Genomic DNA, 17,160 nt, shown 5'->3' with positions numbered 1-17,160 from the left:
CAGTTTGGGGCTCCAGTCCCATTCTAACCAAATTTGGGACCAGACTCTGTTGCTCACCATGATGGATTGAATTAGATCCAGTAGGCTACAGTCAATTCTCTCTAACAGAGATGTCTACGTCCCTTATTAAAAAAGTGGGTAGTTACCTAGACTCCTTTAAAGCCTCCAGTTACCTTAATGATACTTGTTTGAAGAACCATACAACTATAAGTCAAATGGCCTTATGCACTATAAACAATTGTGATTATGATTTGGTGAAATTTTCAGAAGTGTTAGTCACCAAAACCAGGGCCTTCACTTTTAAGGTTTATTAATAAAGTATGTACCAGGGAAGTTAAGAATCTGGGGTTCAGACAGGATTAATGGAGTTCATAAAATCCTAGGAAGGGAAAAAGATTACCCAAGGAACTATCCTTGGTCTGCACCATATGCAGGTCCACAACTGACTGGTTCAGCTTGAAATAAGTTAGTAGGCCAGGCAATTGTTAAGATACGCCAGGCCATGTACAGAACAAGCTTGCGCTGTTATAGCTCCAGGTTCTGCATGATTAAAATTTAGCCTCCAAATCCATGAATTCCTGCTACAAGCATCCAGCTATTGGATATCAAGACAAAAGGATGTTAGAAGCTGGGAGCCATGAACTGGTGCCTCATACTAGTACTGGGCAATTTGCTAGACCAAAAGTTTTTGATATTAGCTCATTAAAATAATGATCTGTATTTGTTCAGCTCTCAAAAGTAGTGTACTTATTTCTCATCAACAGAGCATGCAGAGCCAGCATTTGTTGCCCATCCTTAACTGCCTTTGAAACTGCTGAACTATTTGTGTAATGAAGTTGACTGCTTTTATTGAAAAAACTTAATTTAAATAACAGTGGATGTTAACCTGCTAAAATAAACTAGGTCAGTGTGCTCAGTCACCTGACATGGATTCTGAGTATGCTATGAGACATTAACAGACAGCCATTCTAATTTCTGAAGTAATTCAGCATACTTTGAATTTCTTTTCTCAAAGGAATTTGGCAGCATTGGAATAATTTCACTTGGTGCACCTTTAACATGAAGTACAGCATATGTTAACTGCTCTCCAAAATCTGTCCAGTGTCTCATGAGGCAACACTTGAATTATTCCATAGCCTTGCTCAAATGGGGAGAAGTGTCCCTTTTGAGGGGGGTGAATGGACGTTGGAGTTCTTCCTCACAAAATTGAGGGGAGGGCAAGTCAATGAAAGGTCTTAAAATCAACAGAACCCTGTATGTTAGGCAGGGGTATTTCTAGGATATGGAACATGTTAGTTTTTTTTGAAAATTGCAGATTATCTCAATCAAGTGGGTGAAGAGAGTTTGATTGGATTATCAAATGGCTTCCTCCTGTTTTTCTATTCCCAACATCAGAACACCCACTACTCATAAGTAATATCATTGTTTCAGTCATTATTAGTGTCCCAAAATAAACCGGAAGCAAATCAGATATGTTGGTACTGCGAGAAAGCAAGCACCACATGAACCCAGACCAGAGGTAGCTGGATAGATGGCAGTGCACCACACAGCACTGCATGATGACACATCCTATTGCTAGGTTAGAACACAACAGCTCAAATTAATACTGCCGTCATGGATCTGAAGGCATCAAAAAAACAAAGTGGTACTCACTCCCTGCTTGTCATCTTTCTTGTAAGCAGCAGTTTCAAGTTTGGCCTCATATTCAGCTTGCACTTGATCTCTTTTCCGAAGCACATTCTGAAGAGGAAAAAAAACTGGTTTGTGTCCAGTCAAGCAAAATTTTGCCAACATCTAACAGCCAGCTACCATATCAAATCAGTCTGGCTAAGCCTCTTTGACAAATCACATTGAAATGAACAATTTTGCACTTTTTCCCCCCCTCACTTCAGTGCAAATATAATCTCACTCCAAATAAAACGGTGACACTTTTGAAAATACACAAGGCTTCAAAATGCATCTGGAAGAATGCAAGTGGTGAACTACAATGTGCTTACCAAAAGAAAAAACAGAGGCAGAGAGATAGCAGATACACTTGCACCTCACTTCAGCATCCAAAATAAATGATTTGAAGCACTTTTGAGCATATTCTAGAACCAACATATCTAATATGAATCACAATGAGTACATGAATTACAAGTTGCAAGATCAACTTTTAATTCGTAAGTAACACTGACGCTTCAGGATGTCATGGAACACTAACATGTCAAGTTAATGTTGCATTCCAGACATCATGCAATTTTCTACCATAGGTTTGGGATGAAGTTTTAAAGTGGAATAGTGCAAGGTTTGCACACTGAAATAGACAAGATTCTGCAGCTGCTTTTGAACAATTTCTAACTTTTGAGTTGGACATCTACTGATATTCCATAAATTGACCAGCAACAATATTAGCATACCACTAATTCAGAAGCCAATAATCTAGAGACAGAAGTTCAAATTGTTCCAAGTCTTTGGGTTTTAAATGTTATCATGTGAAATGGCCAGTCACTCAGTTCTGAAGTTGCCACCAAGGCCCCTCAGAGACAAAATCAGTAATGGGCAAGAACAAAAAATCCTTGCCAGCAATGCACACCACAAATCTGAACAGAAAACAAAGCACATGTTTTACAGTTAGAGCAAAGAGGTAAACTTCAAGGAGGCATTAAAAATACCACATTTCTTAATAAAAAGAAAGCTGATATAAAATTTTATACCTTCATTGATTCAATGTACAGTACATATTCTCGAAGGACTGGAAGAAAGTCATCAGACATGTCCTCAGATAGATCTTCCAGGGCTATGCAGTTGCTGCCAACACAGTTCGATACCCCAATGAGAGGCTTGTTGAGTTCTTCTTCTATAGCAGACCAGGAGGAATAAATGGGTCCATATTCTTTAAGCTCCACTAAATATTCTGCAATAGTTTACACAAAAAATTCAATTCAGATCTTGCAAGCCAATAAAACTGTCTATTTTACACCAGTGAAAAGATCCTTCTCTCCCCTTCTCACATCCTCCATGTTCCTGAAGATTAAAGTTTAACCAGAACTAATGAAATGCCTAAAAAATACCAATTTTCCTTTCATATGAAGGAACTAATGTGCCTTGGTGTTCCATTTTGGTCTGAATTGCAGCAACTGCATCTTACCTCCAATGTAGCACCTCAGTCAGAACAGGGGTCGTGGGTTAAAGTCCCAGCCCAGACTTGCCCAGCTAATCTAGGCCATTCACAGTGCACAGAAAACATCACACTTTAGAAGCTACCTCACACAAATCTTTGATCCAGAAATATATTACCAGACAGATTAACTTTTGATAGAGTCTAGTTTGCAATTTAACAGCCAGGTTGGATTGCAAGCATTATTGTATATTCAATTTATTGAAACATTCATTGACTGTGTGGCACTGCAGAATATCAAGACAACAAATTCAAGTTTAAAGATCAAAGATCAAATCTCCATGCTTGGGTACTATGTTAAGAAAATGGACAGGGATTTGAAAACATTTGGAGGCTACTGATTAAACATGTAAAGCTATCAGTTGTTTGTATACCTGGCTTGTTGATTAATTTCCCCCTCAATGATCATGCCTAGAAACTACATTGCTACAAGCAGCTGGGATTGATTTCACCATTTCCATGAGCTGCAATCAATGGACACTAAACCTGGGAAATAGATCTTAATTCTGCTGTCAAATTCACAGGTCGGTATGCAGTCCTGCTGGGTATTGATCCCGGGGCTGTTCCAGAAGGGAGTTTCTCTTTTGCAGGAGATGGCAATGGAAACAGATTTTCCTAAAATCAGTTTAATGCAAAAAAAAAGTCAAGTCAAGTCAAAAAATTGACAATTTAGTTGATACTTCAAAGACAGGATGAACTTTGACTAACAGCACTTGAAAGCTAAATAATTAGGGCTTCAAGCATATCAAAACAGCTAGTTTCCTACAGTCAAGATAATATCAGAGGCCACTGGGTATCACCAAGACTATCACTGAGCAACAAATGCTTTCCAACTGGAAAGCGAAGTTATGTTGAGTCAGATCAGTCCCAAGCAAATATATGGTGGTAAGAGTTATGACCAAGCAGCTTACAAACCAAGAGGTGCTAACTGGGAGTTCCAATAGCAAGAATTTAAAAACTTAAAACACCCTCCCTTAAAAAGAGTTAACCAAAAACGTGACAGTGCTCAAGACCTCATACACAAGTTACGAACAAGCATATAGTATCTTACCTGTTTGTTCTTTGACTATCCTCTGTGCAATTCGGTCAATTGTACCCAGCTTCTGCGAAAATGTGTCCAAGTAATCCCCCATAGCAGCAAACTCGACAGGCCGACTTCTTAGCTTGTAACCTCCAGTAACATATCTTACAGACTCCCCCACCTTTGTGATGAAAGCTAGGCCTTGTTTTTTATAAGGATTCAGATCCTACATGATTAAAACCCCAAAAGAAATCATAGTTAGTCGCCAGCTGACAAAGTTAAGGTTTTCTTACCCAGACCTAGAATGGGAGATGATTGGCAAAGAGTCAGGATGAGAAGAAAACAATTTTCATAAATTGGAAAGCGCTGAAAGAACAAATGGAAACAGTTTCAACATACAATTTTAGTAAGGAGGTGGATACTTGAAGTGGAAAAAGTTGCATGTTTATGTGGCAAGTGAATAACCAACCAAATTCTTTGAAAGCCAACACAGGCACAATAGATTGAACAACCTTTTTCAAGGATGATGCCTATTTCTGCTTCCAATTTGTATTTTGTTTGCTTTAATGGTTTGCAGTCAAAGCACAAAAGTTTGCTTTTTGCAATTGTTTATGCACTACATTTCCTTACATTATCACCTCAAAAACAAAACACTAGTTCCCTGTATTCATACAGTTCAACTAGTTGGTTACATACCACCTAGAAAGAAATTCAGAAACAGGCTGTTTGAATCTCAAGCTAGAATTATACTCCTCCAGAAAAAGATTATTGGCTGAGTCAGTGCAATATAAAAATGAACCCAAGTTTAACAAAACTAGCAACTCCACATGCAACCATCCAAGAGTGGAATCAAACTCAGGCCCTGATACTGTGGAGGTAGCAGTGTTAACCACTACCACCCCACAAAATTTGACTGGTTGATTTTTTACTAAAATAAAAGACTGATCAATTCTGGAGGTTGCTGGTTGATTCATTGAGTTGACTGGTTTTCATGCAAATATTTATGTCCCCTTTCTAAGTGACATCTTCAGGGCTGTCTAGCCACAGATGAAGCACCATTATGTTCCATTCTGAATTTATATGGTCTGACCTGTTGTCGGGTTGTGATTTCTAGTTTTGCTCCATAGTGGTATGCAGATGGAGACGCAGTCTATTTCAACTTTATGGTACCAGTGGGTGAAAAATGAGGCTCCAAGAATTCCCACTTGTCTTTTGCTTTGTCTGTCCTAGTTAATTTGAATGTTCTCCTTTGTCAGAGTGACTAGAAACAAGGGAGAGTTGGTCATGCTGTTTTGTGGCAAGTTGGTCTTAGTGTATACTGGAGGAGAGATTGTGTCTTGCCCATTTGCCCAAGAATTGCTCCTCAGTTGCTGCATGGTATTCTGTATATCACATTTGTCCTGCTCATTGTGGGTAAGGGGTCTTGAGTTTGAGTAGTGTTGGTTTGCATACCAAAATTAAAAAAAGATTCCAAGAGGTCATAGAAGTCTTGGAGTCAGTTCCATAAGTTCCCAATATAGAGCAGGGTAGTGTTGGAGTATAGTGTCTTCAGTGTTCTTATTTGATAGACATCTGCTGTTAGGATAACCATTGCTTGCAAAGGGTTTCTATAGGTGTTGCTCTTTTTTGCACAGCTCTAGGGTGTTGTAGTGCACTTTCACTCATTAAAAACAAAAGTCTTGACACAGCTGTTTATGCACACTGGAGGGGACTATCGTAACAGGATTTGGTCAGTGTGTAAATGTCTATCTGTAAAAACTGCTAAGGAATTCATTATTCACTCATGCCACTGTTGCATCTAGAAACAAGTTAATTGTTGTTCTCTTCCCTGGTCAACTTGATCATGGTGAATATGCTAATAACAAGTTGGTGATGTTTTTCTAACTTTGCTCATTTAGTGATCATGAAATCATCCACCTACCAGACCCATTGCTTAGGCTGGATCCGAGGGAAGGCTGTGTTCAAGCTTTGCATAACCGTTTCACTATAAGACAATTCCAGCCATAAACTGGAGCTGCATATCCTCGTGAAACCTTCAGTTCTTGACTTCAAGTCTGACATTTAGATTTTTGTGGCTCATATAATAGAAACGAGGAATGTGGGCACAGTTAGTTGCCCCAATGGCATAAGCAATAAGCCTTTTTGCAGTTCATTAGGATTACATTGTAAAATTCTAGAGGTCAGGCAGTTGGCACCACTTTGCTGTGGTCAAAGGTTATGTCATCTTGCCAAGGTGAAGGGTTGGCACTATCTTGTGGAACAAAAAACCTATCATTCCAATCACAATGTGCAGAAACCTGATACCATTCTCCCAGTATCTGCGTGGGTGTTTCCATTGGGTATTCTGGTTTCCTCCCACAGTCCAAAGACGTGCAGGTTAGGTAGACTGGCTGTGCTAAATTGCCCATAGTGTCCAGGGATATCTGGGTGACATGGATTAACCATGGAAAGTGCAGGGTTACAGGGATGTTTTTTGGAGGAGTGGGAGTAGGAAAAGAGAGCAAGGTCGTCACTTCAGCAGGTTAGTGCTGACTCAAAAAAGGGCCCAAGTGGTCTGCTTTCACACTGCAGGGAAGTCTAAGATTCACATGCAATGGAGTCTGCAAGTACATCAATTTTATGGCACTTCTCCCTTAAGAACAAAATTGTTCACTCACCTCATTCTCAACACTCAAGGCTGCCACTGCTATATTAGAGGAAAATATATACAGGTAGGGTTTGCACAAGTTACAATTCAAAAACTACATTACTGGACATTTAAAAATATATCAGCAGTAAAATGACATTCAAAGGTCCACTCAAAAGCCATCTTACAAAAACCACAAGTTTCTGGAGAAAAGTTCAAATAGCACTGTCCTTAGAACAACATTAACACATCATAAGATTCAAGAATGAACAGTACTGATCCTGGAGGTGAAACTACAGTATACACTGATGTCAGTTCAATGTTGCCCAATTTAGTGCAAATCAATAGATCAAAAAACCATTCTTGCTTAACATTGAATCATTACACACTAATTCTTTAATCACATTTGTACCAAATCTTTGGCATTTAGCTTTATTTTATTTGCCATCACTTATCAGAGCTGGATCCTTATACTGCATTGCAGCAAACTTCAATTCCTTCATAACACTTGATTAAAGTCTAAAATTTTCATACCTTTACTGTGAGAAAGACATTGAGGTGGTCATTGAAGGAGAGAACAGGATGATCTGCAATTCTTTTCAGAAACTTGTCCAGGGCTTTCCTTCGAGTTTCCACAAAGTCTTCTGAAAAGCGATCCACCACTCCCTTTACTACAAACTTTTCTGGAAGAGGCTGTACAAAAGTCGTCTCAATTTACTAACATTGGTAGTTTTACAGTTTTCCTCCTATCCACCATCTGCAAATTGGATTTTAAAATTCCACGAAATTGACTCAAGCTGCTCAAAAATTGATCTGGGTGTATGACTGCCAAGAGATTGATCAGACTGGGACTAGGGAGAAAAACAAAACAAACAAACCTAGATGACCTGAAAAAGCTTTCAAGTTTTGGAGGGGTTTGATAAAAATTTAGAGATGATGTTTTCACTTGTGGCAAAGAACAAGACTAGGAATCAATGAGATTATCACTAAAACCTAGTAAGGAATTCAGTAGAACATGGATCTCATCAACTTGTTAATTAGCAAGATGAATAGTGTACACTTAAAGAAATCTACTAGATTATATAAAAAGGGAAGGAAGAGAGGGATATGCTAATGGGGTTACATGGAGTGAGGTGGAGGACAACTTATGTACAACACAAGTACAACCATTGGTTGGACGGCCCATATCTGTACTGTAAAATTCTAAACAATTCTAGGTAATATAGCACAACTTAACACATCCCCTGAAGTGACCATTTTTGAAAGGATATCATTGTATTGTAAATACAGCATGACAACCACAGTTCACTAGTTAAGCTGGAAGATATAGGGTATTATGAACAGTTCACTAATATTGCATTGTTACATGAAAAACAGATACCGAGCACATAAACAGATCAGTGCAATGGACAGAGGAGGCAGATGGTGATGAATTAAGAGGCTATAGTATTAGAAGTATTACCTATCAGAACAGGATTGAAAGAGCTTAAGCACTTGGCACAGGAGGCAGCACAAACAGCAAGAGACATTGATCCTTGGATTTTTCAACTGCTCTGTGCCAAGTGTTTAAGCTCTTTCAATCCTGTTCTGATAGGTAAACTGTAAAACAATTTAACATGAAATTTGAGACATATTAGAAGAAACATAACTTGGATGAGTCTGCACCTCACTGGGCCAAGACTATGGCCTAGGTTAATCTAACAAGCACAACGAACATGAAAAAAGGTGCCACGTAACAAAAAAATTGACGGCATTTCATAAAAGCATTCTAAAGATTAAACCAGAGGCATACAAGGAGAAATTAAGTCATGTAACTAAAAGCTTGGTCAAAGGGGGTAGGTTTGAAAAACATGCACATTAAAAAAGGAGAAACGTGGAGTAGAGGGATGCTGCAAGGGTATTTACTTGCATGGCAGAGCAATAAGTGTGCCATTTAGATTCAGGTCACAGAGAATGTGCACTAAGCTATATGGTTAAGAAACATTTATTACCCTTTGAACTGTGCATTACAGTATAGACAAGTGCACAAACAATGCTGTCAGCCATCCCACTTCATGTTTATACCAGAATGAAAAAAGTGCAAAAGCTGTTTTAAAAGAGTTATTGCCAATCCTTGAACAGTTTCTACAAGAGACTTGAATAAAAGAGAACAAATTATGATCTCAAAATGTTACTTCAGGGGAAAAAAAAAAGTGAACAGACTTGTTCCAGAGCCAGTCAGCTGAGTGATTTCCCAGCTGCTGTGGGTTTGCTGACCCACTAGGATGAGTTTATAACATAAAAGTGAGGGCTGGCCATTAAGATTCAAGGGCTGAGACTGCCAGAAATTTATTTAGAAAGAAACACTTACATCACCAAAAAAACTACATCAAGTCAAAGTATCAAAAGGACCAAGAATTTGCCATAGATTGAAGCTGACCCAAACTCAACCACACTGCACTAGACAACTTTAAAGACTTACTGATGCCATTAGAAGAATTGTACCCTGAACTACAATGATGGCTTTGCAATTCACTGCACATTAGCTTGTAGTTTGATCATTGAATCACCAGTGCAGAAAGGGGCCATTTGGCTCATCAAGGCTGCACTGATTATTTGACCCAGTCATTGATCTGCAGCCTACACCTATAATCCCACACTTATCGCGGCTATCCCACCTAGCCTGGACATCACTGGACACAGGACAATTTACAGCAGTCAATCCACCCAACCACACATGCCATTAGACAATGAGGAAAACCTGGAGCACCTGGCAGATACCCATGCAGAGAGTGAGAATGTGCAATATCTACAGGCAGTCACCCAAGGCTGGAATAGAATGCAGATCCCCAGCACTGAGGGACAACAGTGCTAATAGCTGAGCTGTGCCATCCTGCAGTATCAGCCAAATTATATGCTACGCATTAGGAAAGCAAAAAGTCTCAATATGCAACAGTCTGCAAGTCAACCTGCTCAGACAATATGATTATGCCAAAGTGAGAAATATGGTTGATATGCTGACACTCCAATTACATTTCAGTTTCACATAATTACAGATGTCACCTGCAGCACAGTAGTTGGCACAAACCAAATGCTCGACATTCAAGCCCAACTCCAGGCCTTCTCAGCCAAGCGAAAACCATTCATAAAGGTGGTGAAAGAAGCTGAGCAATGCTTTCAACACCAATGACAGGCAAAGAGAAGGGGATTTGTGGTCATCCATGTATTCAGGAAATGGAGAAAGGTTGTGGGGGGGGGGGGGGGGGAGGGAGCAGAGAGAGAAACTGAGGGGTGTTCAGCCCATCCAACTGCAGCTCTGAAGCAGACAGCCAAGGGAATTACAAATAGTAAAAATCCGGGCTATTTGTAACCTGCGGATTTGTCGAGGAGACTTGTATTATGCAGATTAGTGCAATTTCTTTGGCCAAAAGTCATATTTAAATCCAACACTGCAACCAGTATTTTGCATTTATTTAAAAGCAGTTGAAAAATCCAAGGATCAATGTCTCTTGCTATTTGTGCAGCCTCTGTACAAAGTGTTTAAGCTCTTTCAATCCTATTCTGATAGGTTAAATTGTTTACACGAAATTTGAGACATACAAGAATGCAGCGAGTCAAGAGTAGGATGCACCTCAGAATACTTCAGTTCTTTGTGCAACTTAACATGCGACACTTTCTTCAACATTATAATCTTTGGAGAGACTTGTCCCTCTTCTCCTACGAACACCCTGGCATCATTGGAATGTTTTTGACTACTTTATACAGTTAGTTGGTGGGGAAATAAGGAACCTACACTTCCTTTTAGTACATTGTTAGTTTGGAGCTTACACAGACAGTCATCCTTTAAAAGACCACTGACTCTTATTGCAAATGTACAGTATAGGGCAGTATATGCCATTCCAAAAACATGCATGCCATGGGTCTCCATTGAAAACACATTTCATAGGTAAGCTTCTGCACAAGTACTACTGGAGTTGCCCCATTGTTGACATTAGACTAGTGCAGGCAACATTGCTATAGGAATCTAACTGACTGCCCATGAACAGGATTAGAGTCATCTTTCTTTTACAACTCCCTACTGGGTGAGATCACTTGTTATCCCATACCATGTAGACCCAAAAAACTGCCCATGTACTAGCCTGGGTAAGTGCATTTCAATCAAGCCAGATGGGTCAACTGTAACTCACCATTTATGGACTCAAGAAACAGGGTGGCTAAAGTAAAATTAAACCAGGGACAGCAGAAAAGAGTTTAGGACTTCTACGCTGCTATCCCACATTTCCTGCATTTTAAGAAAATCATGCAGGTATAAGTAAAGGATCAAGTATCATTTTTGTGACCTCCAAAACAGTAATCAATAAAGAGAGATAGTAGGAACTGCCGATGCTAGAGTCTGAGATAACAAGGTATAGAGCTGGATGAACACAGGAGGCCAAGGTGCATAAGAGCAGGAAAGCTGATGTTTCGGTCTGGGCCCTTAAGGGTCCAGCCCCGGACATGTCAGCTTGCCTGATGCTGCCTGGCCTGTGTTCATCCAGCTCTACACCTTCTAATCTATTAATTATTAATAAATCTCTTTTGACAAAGGGGAAGGAAGTCTTTATTTCATACTGGATCTCTCAGGAGTTGTCAGACCATCAGACAAAAAAAACCACAACAACTTCAGGATGAAAAAACCAAAGAGAGGAATATGCATCAACTTAAGATTTCCACATTACTCACTTCTAATGAGCATTGCAGTTATAATGACAATACTAAAAGTTGATTAAATAGATGATTTGAAGAAGACAGAAAATGAAATGGCTATTAGTATTTAGATTTTAGTGCAGTGTATAAACACCAGTATAAACACCACAAACAAAGTCACAGAAGCAAGCAAACTTAGACAATTATTTGTTACCTACCGGAATAAGATGAGTCGGCTGAGATTCTTCCAGTTTAGTCCTCAGCCAATCAAAATCCTGGTATCTACGTCGGACTGTGTACTCTGGTAAATCAAACTCATTTCTGGTGGTCTGGAAATAATCAAAGGCATGAGCAACCAGGGAGCATCAGGTCAGAATTTCCATGTGAGTAAATGTGAGGTTTTGCACTTTGGAAAAAAGAATACAGGCATGGACTATTTTCTAAATGGTGAGAACATTCACAAAGCAGAAATGCAAAGGGATCTGGGAGTGTTGGTCCAGGATTCTCTAAAGGTTAACTTGCAGGTGGAGTCCGTGATTAAGAAAGCAAATGTAATGTGGACATTTATCTCAAGAGGATTGGAATATAAAAGCAGCGATGTGCTTCTGAGGCTTTATATAGCTCTAGTTAGGCCCCATTTAGAATACTGTGTCCAATTTCAGGACCCACACCTCAGGAAGGACATACTAGCCATGGAGTGTGTCCAGTGGAGATTCACACAGATGATCCCTGGGACGGTGGGTTTAACGTATGATGAATGGCTAAGGATCCTGGGATTGTACTCAGAGTTTAGAAGGCTGAGGGGAGATCTAAGAGAAACTTACAAGATGTGTATGGTTTAGAAGGGGTGGACGCTGGGAAGTTGTTTCCGTTAGGTGGGTCGACTAGGATCCATAGGCACAGCCTTAAAATTAGGGGAGAGTAAATTTAAAATGGGAATGAGACGACAATTCCTCAGCCAGAGAGACTGTAGGGCTTGTGGAATTTGTTGCCACGGAGTGCAGTGGAGGCCAGGACATTCTCTGCCTTGAAGGCATCCATCGACAAACTCTTGATCTCAGAGGGAATCAAGGACTACGGGGGAGTGCTGAAATGTCCATCAGCCATGATTTAAATGGCGGAGTGGTCTTGATGGGCCAAATGGCCTTGCTTCCACTCCTATGTCTTATGGGATGTCAACTTGCATTTGAAAATTAATGTTCAGAACATCCTAAACAGATTTTCTACTTTTAAAGAAGGGGCAATATGCAAAATTCTAACTGAGCAATTAACTTAAAACCACCTTGAGATGCATTTTTTGGTTCATGCTTCACAGTTACAAAGTAAGATTGATCTTAAGAGGTGTCAAGTATTTTTCCCCCCCTGTTGAGGAATATGGGGAATTTGAAAACATTTGTAGATAATCAAAAATCAGTCCCCATCAAGGATCAAAGGCTTTTTGGCACAAGTGCTTCAAATCAAGGTTGGTAAGTCAGAAATCAGGATGGAGTATTTTACAGATCAGTCTCCTACTTTCTCCTGCCAGAATCACTACTATTAAAAAGAAAGCATCAAGTTAAAGTTTGACATTTGGAAAAATAGCTATGCCAAGAACTTTGATTGCAAGATTATTTCAGTTTTTTTCAAAACCAAAGGTGTAATTTCTTTCCACAATTTAAATCCAATTTATCATAGAAACACAGTTACATATTACACATGTCACAGTAGCATTCATTTTGACAACAAATGTTACAATTTCATGGTTTCAGGTCACACTATTCAACAACTAAGACTGCCACATATGGAGGATATGGTAGCACAAGGCCTTTATTCCAGCACAAGAGACTGAACTCAGCACCTAATCACTATCTGAACCTTCAGACAGATAGCAATTAAGGTTTTGGATACATTACTGAAAGAGTCTGAGGAGAACCTGATGCAATACTGGTTGAAAGGAAATTTAAATAATCCTAGGTAAAAAGAACATGCTACTGGACAGTCAGGGAGAAAGTGCCAATCTCTAACTTGTAACAGATTAGAAAGGAATGAAAGTGGGTGGACACATTAATTATGTCTTTGACTATTCCAATTATATCACAAGTCATTTTGGTTGCTCCCCATGACAGGAAGGCAGAGTACACCATATTACTGCCCATCCCGAAGCATTGCGCGTACTAGTCTCTTAGCACTTGACTGACAAAAGCTACTTCTTACTCAAGGGCTGGAAATTCATTCAGCTGAGCAGGGGCTCTAAAAATTTTTGTTTTGGCTGGGCTAGTTTTCTAAGTGTCAGTACGAGTGCATAACAAGTTTAGTTAAAAATGACAGCTTTTCCAAAAAACCCACTGCCAGCCACAACCTTTAAAATGCCCACAATATAACCCTTATTTGAGGTCCTTCCAACCCTTGACTCTTGAAACCCTGTCATCTGACCCACATCCAGACAGTCGGCTCAAAGGACTCCCAACACATGACAAGCAACAACGCAGGGAGTCTATTAGCTTAAAAATGACAACATTGAAAATAGCAAGAAATCCTGAAGATAAGGATTTGCTCATACCTTTGTCATAACTCTGTAGGTAATGTACGTCTCCATTGCAGACACATGCTTCTTTGGGTCATCCACTGTAACAAAGAGATCTTTGGTTTCACCATCCAGCTCTTCATCTAGTTGTAACCTATTGAGGAGGGACGAGGAAGATGCAGGACTTGATGTCTCCACTGGTGTCCCGTTGGGTAACATTTGATCCTAGAAAACGGGATAGAGTTTTTGATCTTTTAGAATAGATGATCATACAGAACACCATACAAGGCACGACATCCAGTTGTGGAAACAATGATCTGCTAACTCAATTCTAAAACTATAAAATGCATATTAAGAGTTGAGAAAAGTCAACTTAGATCCCACAAAAATCAGAATTAGGCCATTGAGCCCCTTGAACCTGCTTAGCCATTCAACAAATCTCAGCTGATTAGACCACAACCGCTAATCCATACTCCTTCCCACTTCTGCCCAAAATGAAACAAAAAAAACTTGCTTGTGTAGTTAATTCCCCTCTTAAATAAGACTATTGGTTTTCCTAATTATTTGCTATACCTGTACTGACTCATGCACAAGGACCACCACATGACTCTGCATCCTCTTGGTTTGCATTCTATTTTGTTCTTCCTACTGAAATGGAAGCATTCACGTTTACTCATATCATACTCCATTTGCCACATCTTTACCTTTTTTGAAAAACCTTGAACTTAGCCACATCATTTCATAACCTGGTGGCCTCTTCAGAGACAGCAGGAACTGCAGATGCTGGAGAATCTGAGATTAAGGTGTACAGCTGGATGAACAATAGGCCAAGCAGCAAAGGAGCTGGAAGGCTGATGTTTCAGGCCTACACCCTTGTCCAGAAATGGGGGCAGGGGAAGGGGTTTCTGAAATAAATAGGGAGGGGAGGTGGGGAGGCAGATAGAAGATGGATAGAGAAGGTAGAAGCTGGAGAGGACACAGACAGATCAGAGGTGGGGATGGAGCCTGCAAAGGGGACTTTTAGGTGAGGAGGAAGGGAGGGGATAGGTCGGTCCAGGGAGGACAGACAGGTCAAGGGGGCAGGATGAGTTAGTAGGTAGGAAATGGGGGTGGGGCTTGAGGAGGTAGGGACGAGCTGGGCTGGTTTTGGGATGCAGGAGGAGGAGAGGAGAATTTGAAACTTGAAGTCCACTTGATACCATTGGGCTGCAGGGTTCCCAAGCGGAATATGAGTTGCTGTTCCTGCAATCTTTGGGTAGCATCGTTGTGGCACTGGAGGCGGCCCAGGATGGACCTGTTGTCTGAGAAATGGGAGGGGGAGTCGAAATAGAAGAAATGGTTTGCAACTGGGAGGCACAGTTGTTTAGTGCAAACTGCACATAGGCGTTCTGCAAACTGATCCCCAAGCCTCCGATCGGTTTCCCAACAGAGGAGGCCACAAACAGTAACAGTGGATGCAGTATACCACATTAGCAGATGTGTATGCAAACATCTGTTTGATATGCAAATTCTCCTTGGGGCCTGGGGAGGGGAGGGGCAGTAGCAGCACTTCTTTGATTGCAGGGATAAGTGCTAGGTGGAGTGGTTGGGGCCAAAAGGGATTGTGGAGCAAGAGAGCATGAGAGCGAGCGTGCGAGAGCAGTCCCTCCATAAAGCAGAAAAAGGTGGGGAAGCAAAATACACAGTCTTTGGTGGTGGGGCAGATTGCAGATGGCGGAAATTTTAAAGGATGTCTTGTATCTGGAGGTTGGTAGGGTGGTACGTGAGGACAAGGATTCTTTTTCGGTAGTTATTGCTGGGAAGGGGTATAGCAAGAAATGCAGGAAACATGGTCAAGGGCGTTCTTGACCACCGAATGGGGCACATTGCGAACTCTTCACAGCTTGTTTTCTTATCTTCAATACATCAGCAAACTTGGCAAATGTACTTGCAATGCATTGATTATATTTCATTCATAATGAACTAATCCCTGTGGCAAACCCATCACATGTTGGTCAGCCTGAAAGAACCATTTATACTTCATTTTCTGCATTCCATTAGCCAAACTTCTATTCATGTCAACAGATGACTATTACACAAGCTTCATATTCCACCATACTTTTGACATGCCACCTTATCAAAATCCAAGTACAGCACATCCATCAGTTCCTCTACAACAGTAGGTGTTACCTCGAAGAGCAGCAACAGATTCATCAACAGGACTTAATAAAACCATGTTGACTCTGCTCAAATACCTTAAGTGTAACCAAAAGCAGTGTTATAAAACATTCAATAAAAAAAATCACCAACATATTCGTAGAAATTAGAATTTTTGTACATTATGGGCCATCTAAGGCGGCAGTATCTGTAGTGGACCAAACCACCTGTAGTTCATCATTCCCTTGAGCATTAGCACACATTTGTGGTTAAAACTTGGAATTGAATTTCAACTCTAGCATATTCAAGGGAAAACTGTTAAAGATAGTTTCTGCATTGTATGCTACAAATCGAGGAGGGTTCCTACCTCTGGGATAGAAGCCCTAGGTTCAAGTCCCACCTACTCCAGAGGTCTGTAATGACATATCTGACCAGTTTCAAAATCAAAACATGAACAAAAATTTTGAACTGAGCTCTGATGAAGCTGCTGATAAGTCAGAAAACACTTCCATTAAAATCAGTGGGATGGGGGAAGTGGGTGGAAGGAAGGGTACAAAGTGGAACGCCAGAGTAGTTAACTCTAAAAGGCACACAGATTTTGCCATCCTTTTCATGGGAAGCTCATGAACAGCATTCTTTCTACAGCTGGTTCACAACATCAAAAAAACAGAACAAGGCACACGACAAGATAAACATGTTAGTTGCCATTTCATCAACAGGCAGACAGGGGTGAAAATGGAAGCACAATGCAATGAGCACTAATTATCAAGGGCAGGAAAACAAGAGTTCAAAAGCAGCCAGGCAGCATACCAAGTTGTTATATTCAAACATGTTGCATAGGAGAATAGAACTACCTTATCAAAGCAGGACCTGTGATTTGTCCCAGATTATCTTTTAATCAACTGAGGAGCAATAGTAAAACTGGTCCTGACCCCCAAATTTGGCAAGCATCCTACACAACCTAATTAAAACCAAGCTGATTGTCTGCATGTAGAATCCCAGCCTGGAAACCAAGACAGCTAATCAGTATAGAGTTGCAGCAAAGGACC

At 40.3% G+C, this 17,160-nt stretch overlaps 1 protein-coding gene across 6 annotated transcripts in view; it reads right to left on the bottom strand.

Annotated features, from left to right (window-relative positions):
• LOC125450935 (sorting nexin-30) overlaps positions 1-17,160 on the bottom strand; it is a 47,741-nt gene that overhangs the window by 13,750 nt on the left and 16,831 nt on the right. For all 6 annotated transcript variants that reach the window (XR_007247181.1, XM_048527402.1, XM_048527403.1 and 3 more), the window contains 6 exons: positions 14,012-14,200; positions 11,691-11,801; positions 7,342-7,500; positions 4,212-4,407; positions 2,697-2,896; positions 1,654-1,740 (listed from right to left, as the gene is read on the bottom strand). Coding sequence is in view for 5 of the 6 variants with exons in the window: in XM_048527402.1 (XP_048383359.1) it covers positions 1,654-1,740; positions 2,697-2,896; positions 4,212-4,407; positions 7,342-7,500; positions 11,691-11,801; positions 14,012-14,200 (942 nt within the window). In the remaining variant the exon portion in view is untranslated. The remainder of the gene's footprint in view (positions 1-1,653; positions 1,741-2,696; positions 2,897-4,211; positions 4,408-7,341; positions 7,501-11,690; positions 11,802-14,011; positions 14,201-17,160) is intronic.

The sequence above is a fragment of the Stegostoma tigrinum genome, chromosome 3, assembly GCF_030684315.1.
Source record: "Stegostoma tigrinum isolate sSteTig4 chromosome 3, sSteTig4.hap1, whole genome shotgun sequence".
Lineage (NCBI taxonomy): Eukaryota > Metazoa > Chordata > Chondrichthyes > Orectolobiformes > Stegostomatidae > Stegostoma > Stegostoma tigrinum.
Note: the sequence above shows the minus strand (reverse complement) of the source record. Positions and strands in the feature narration are given on the sequence as shown.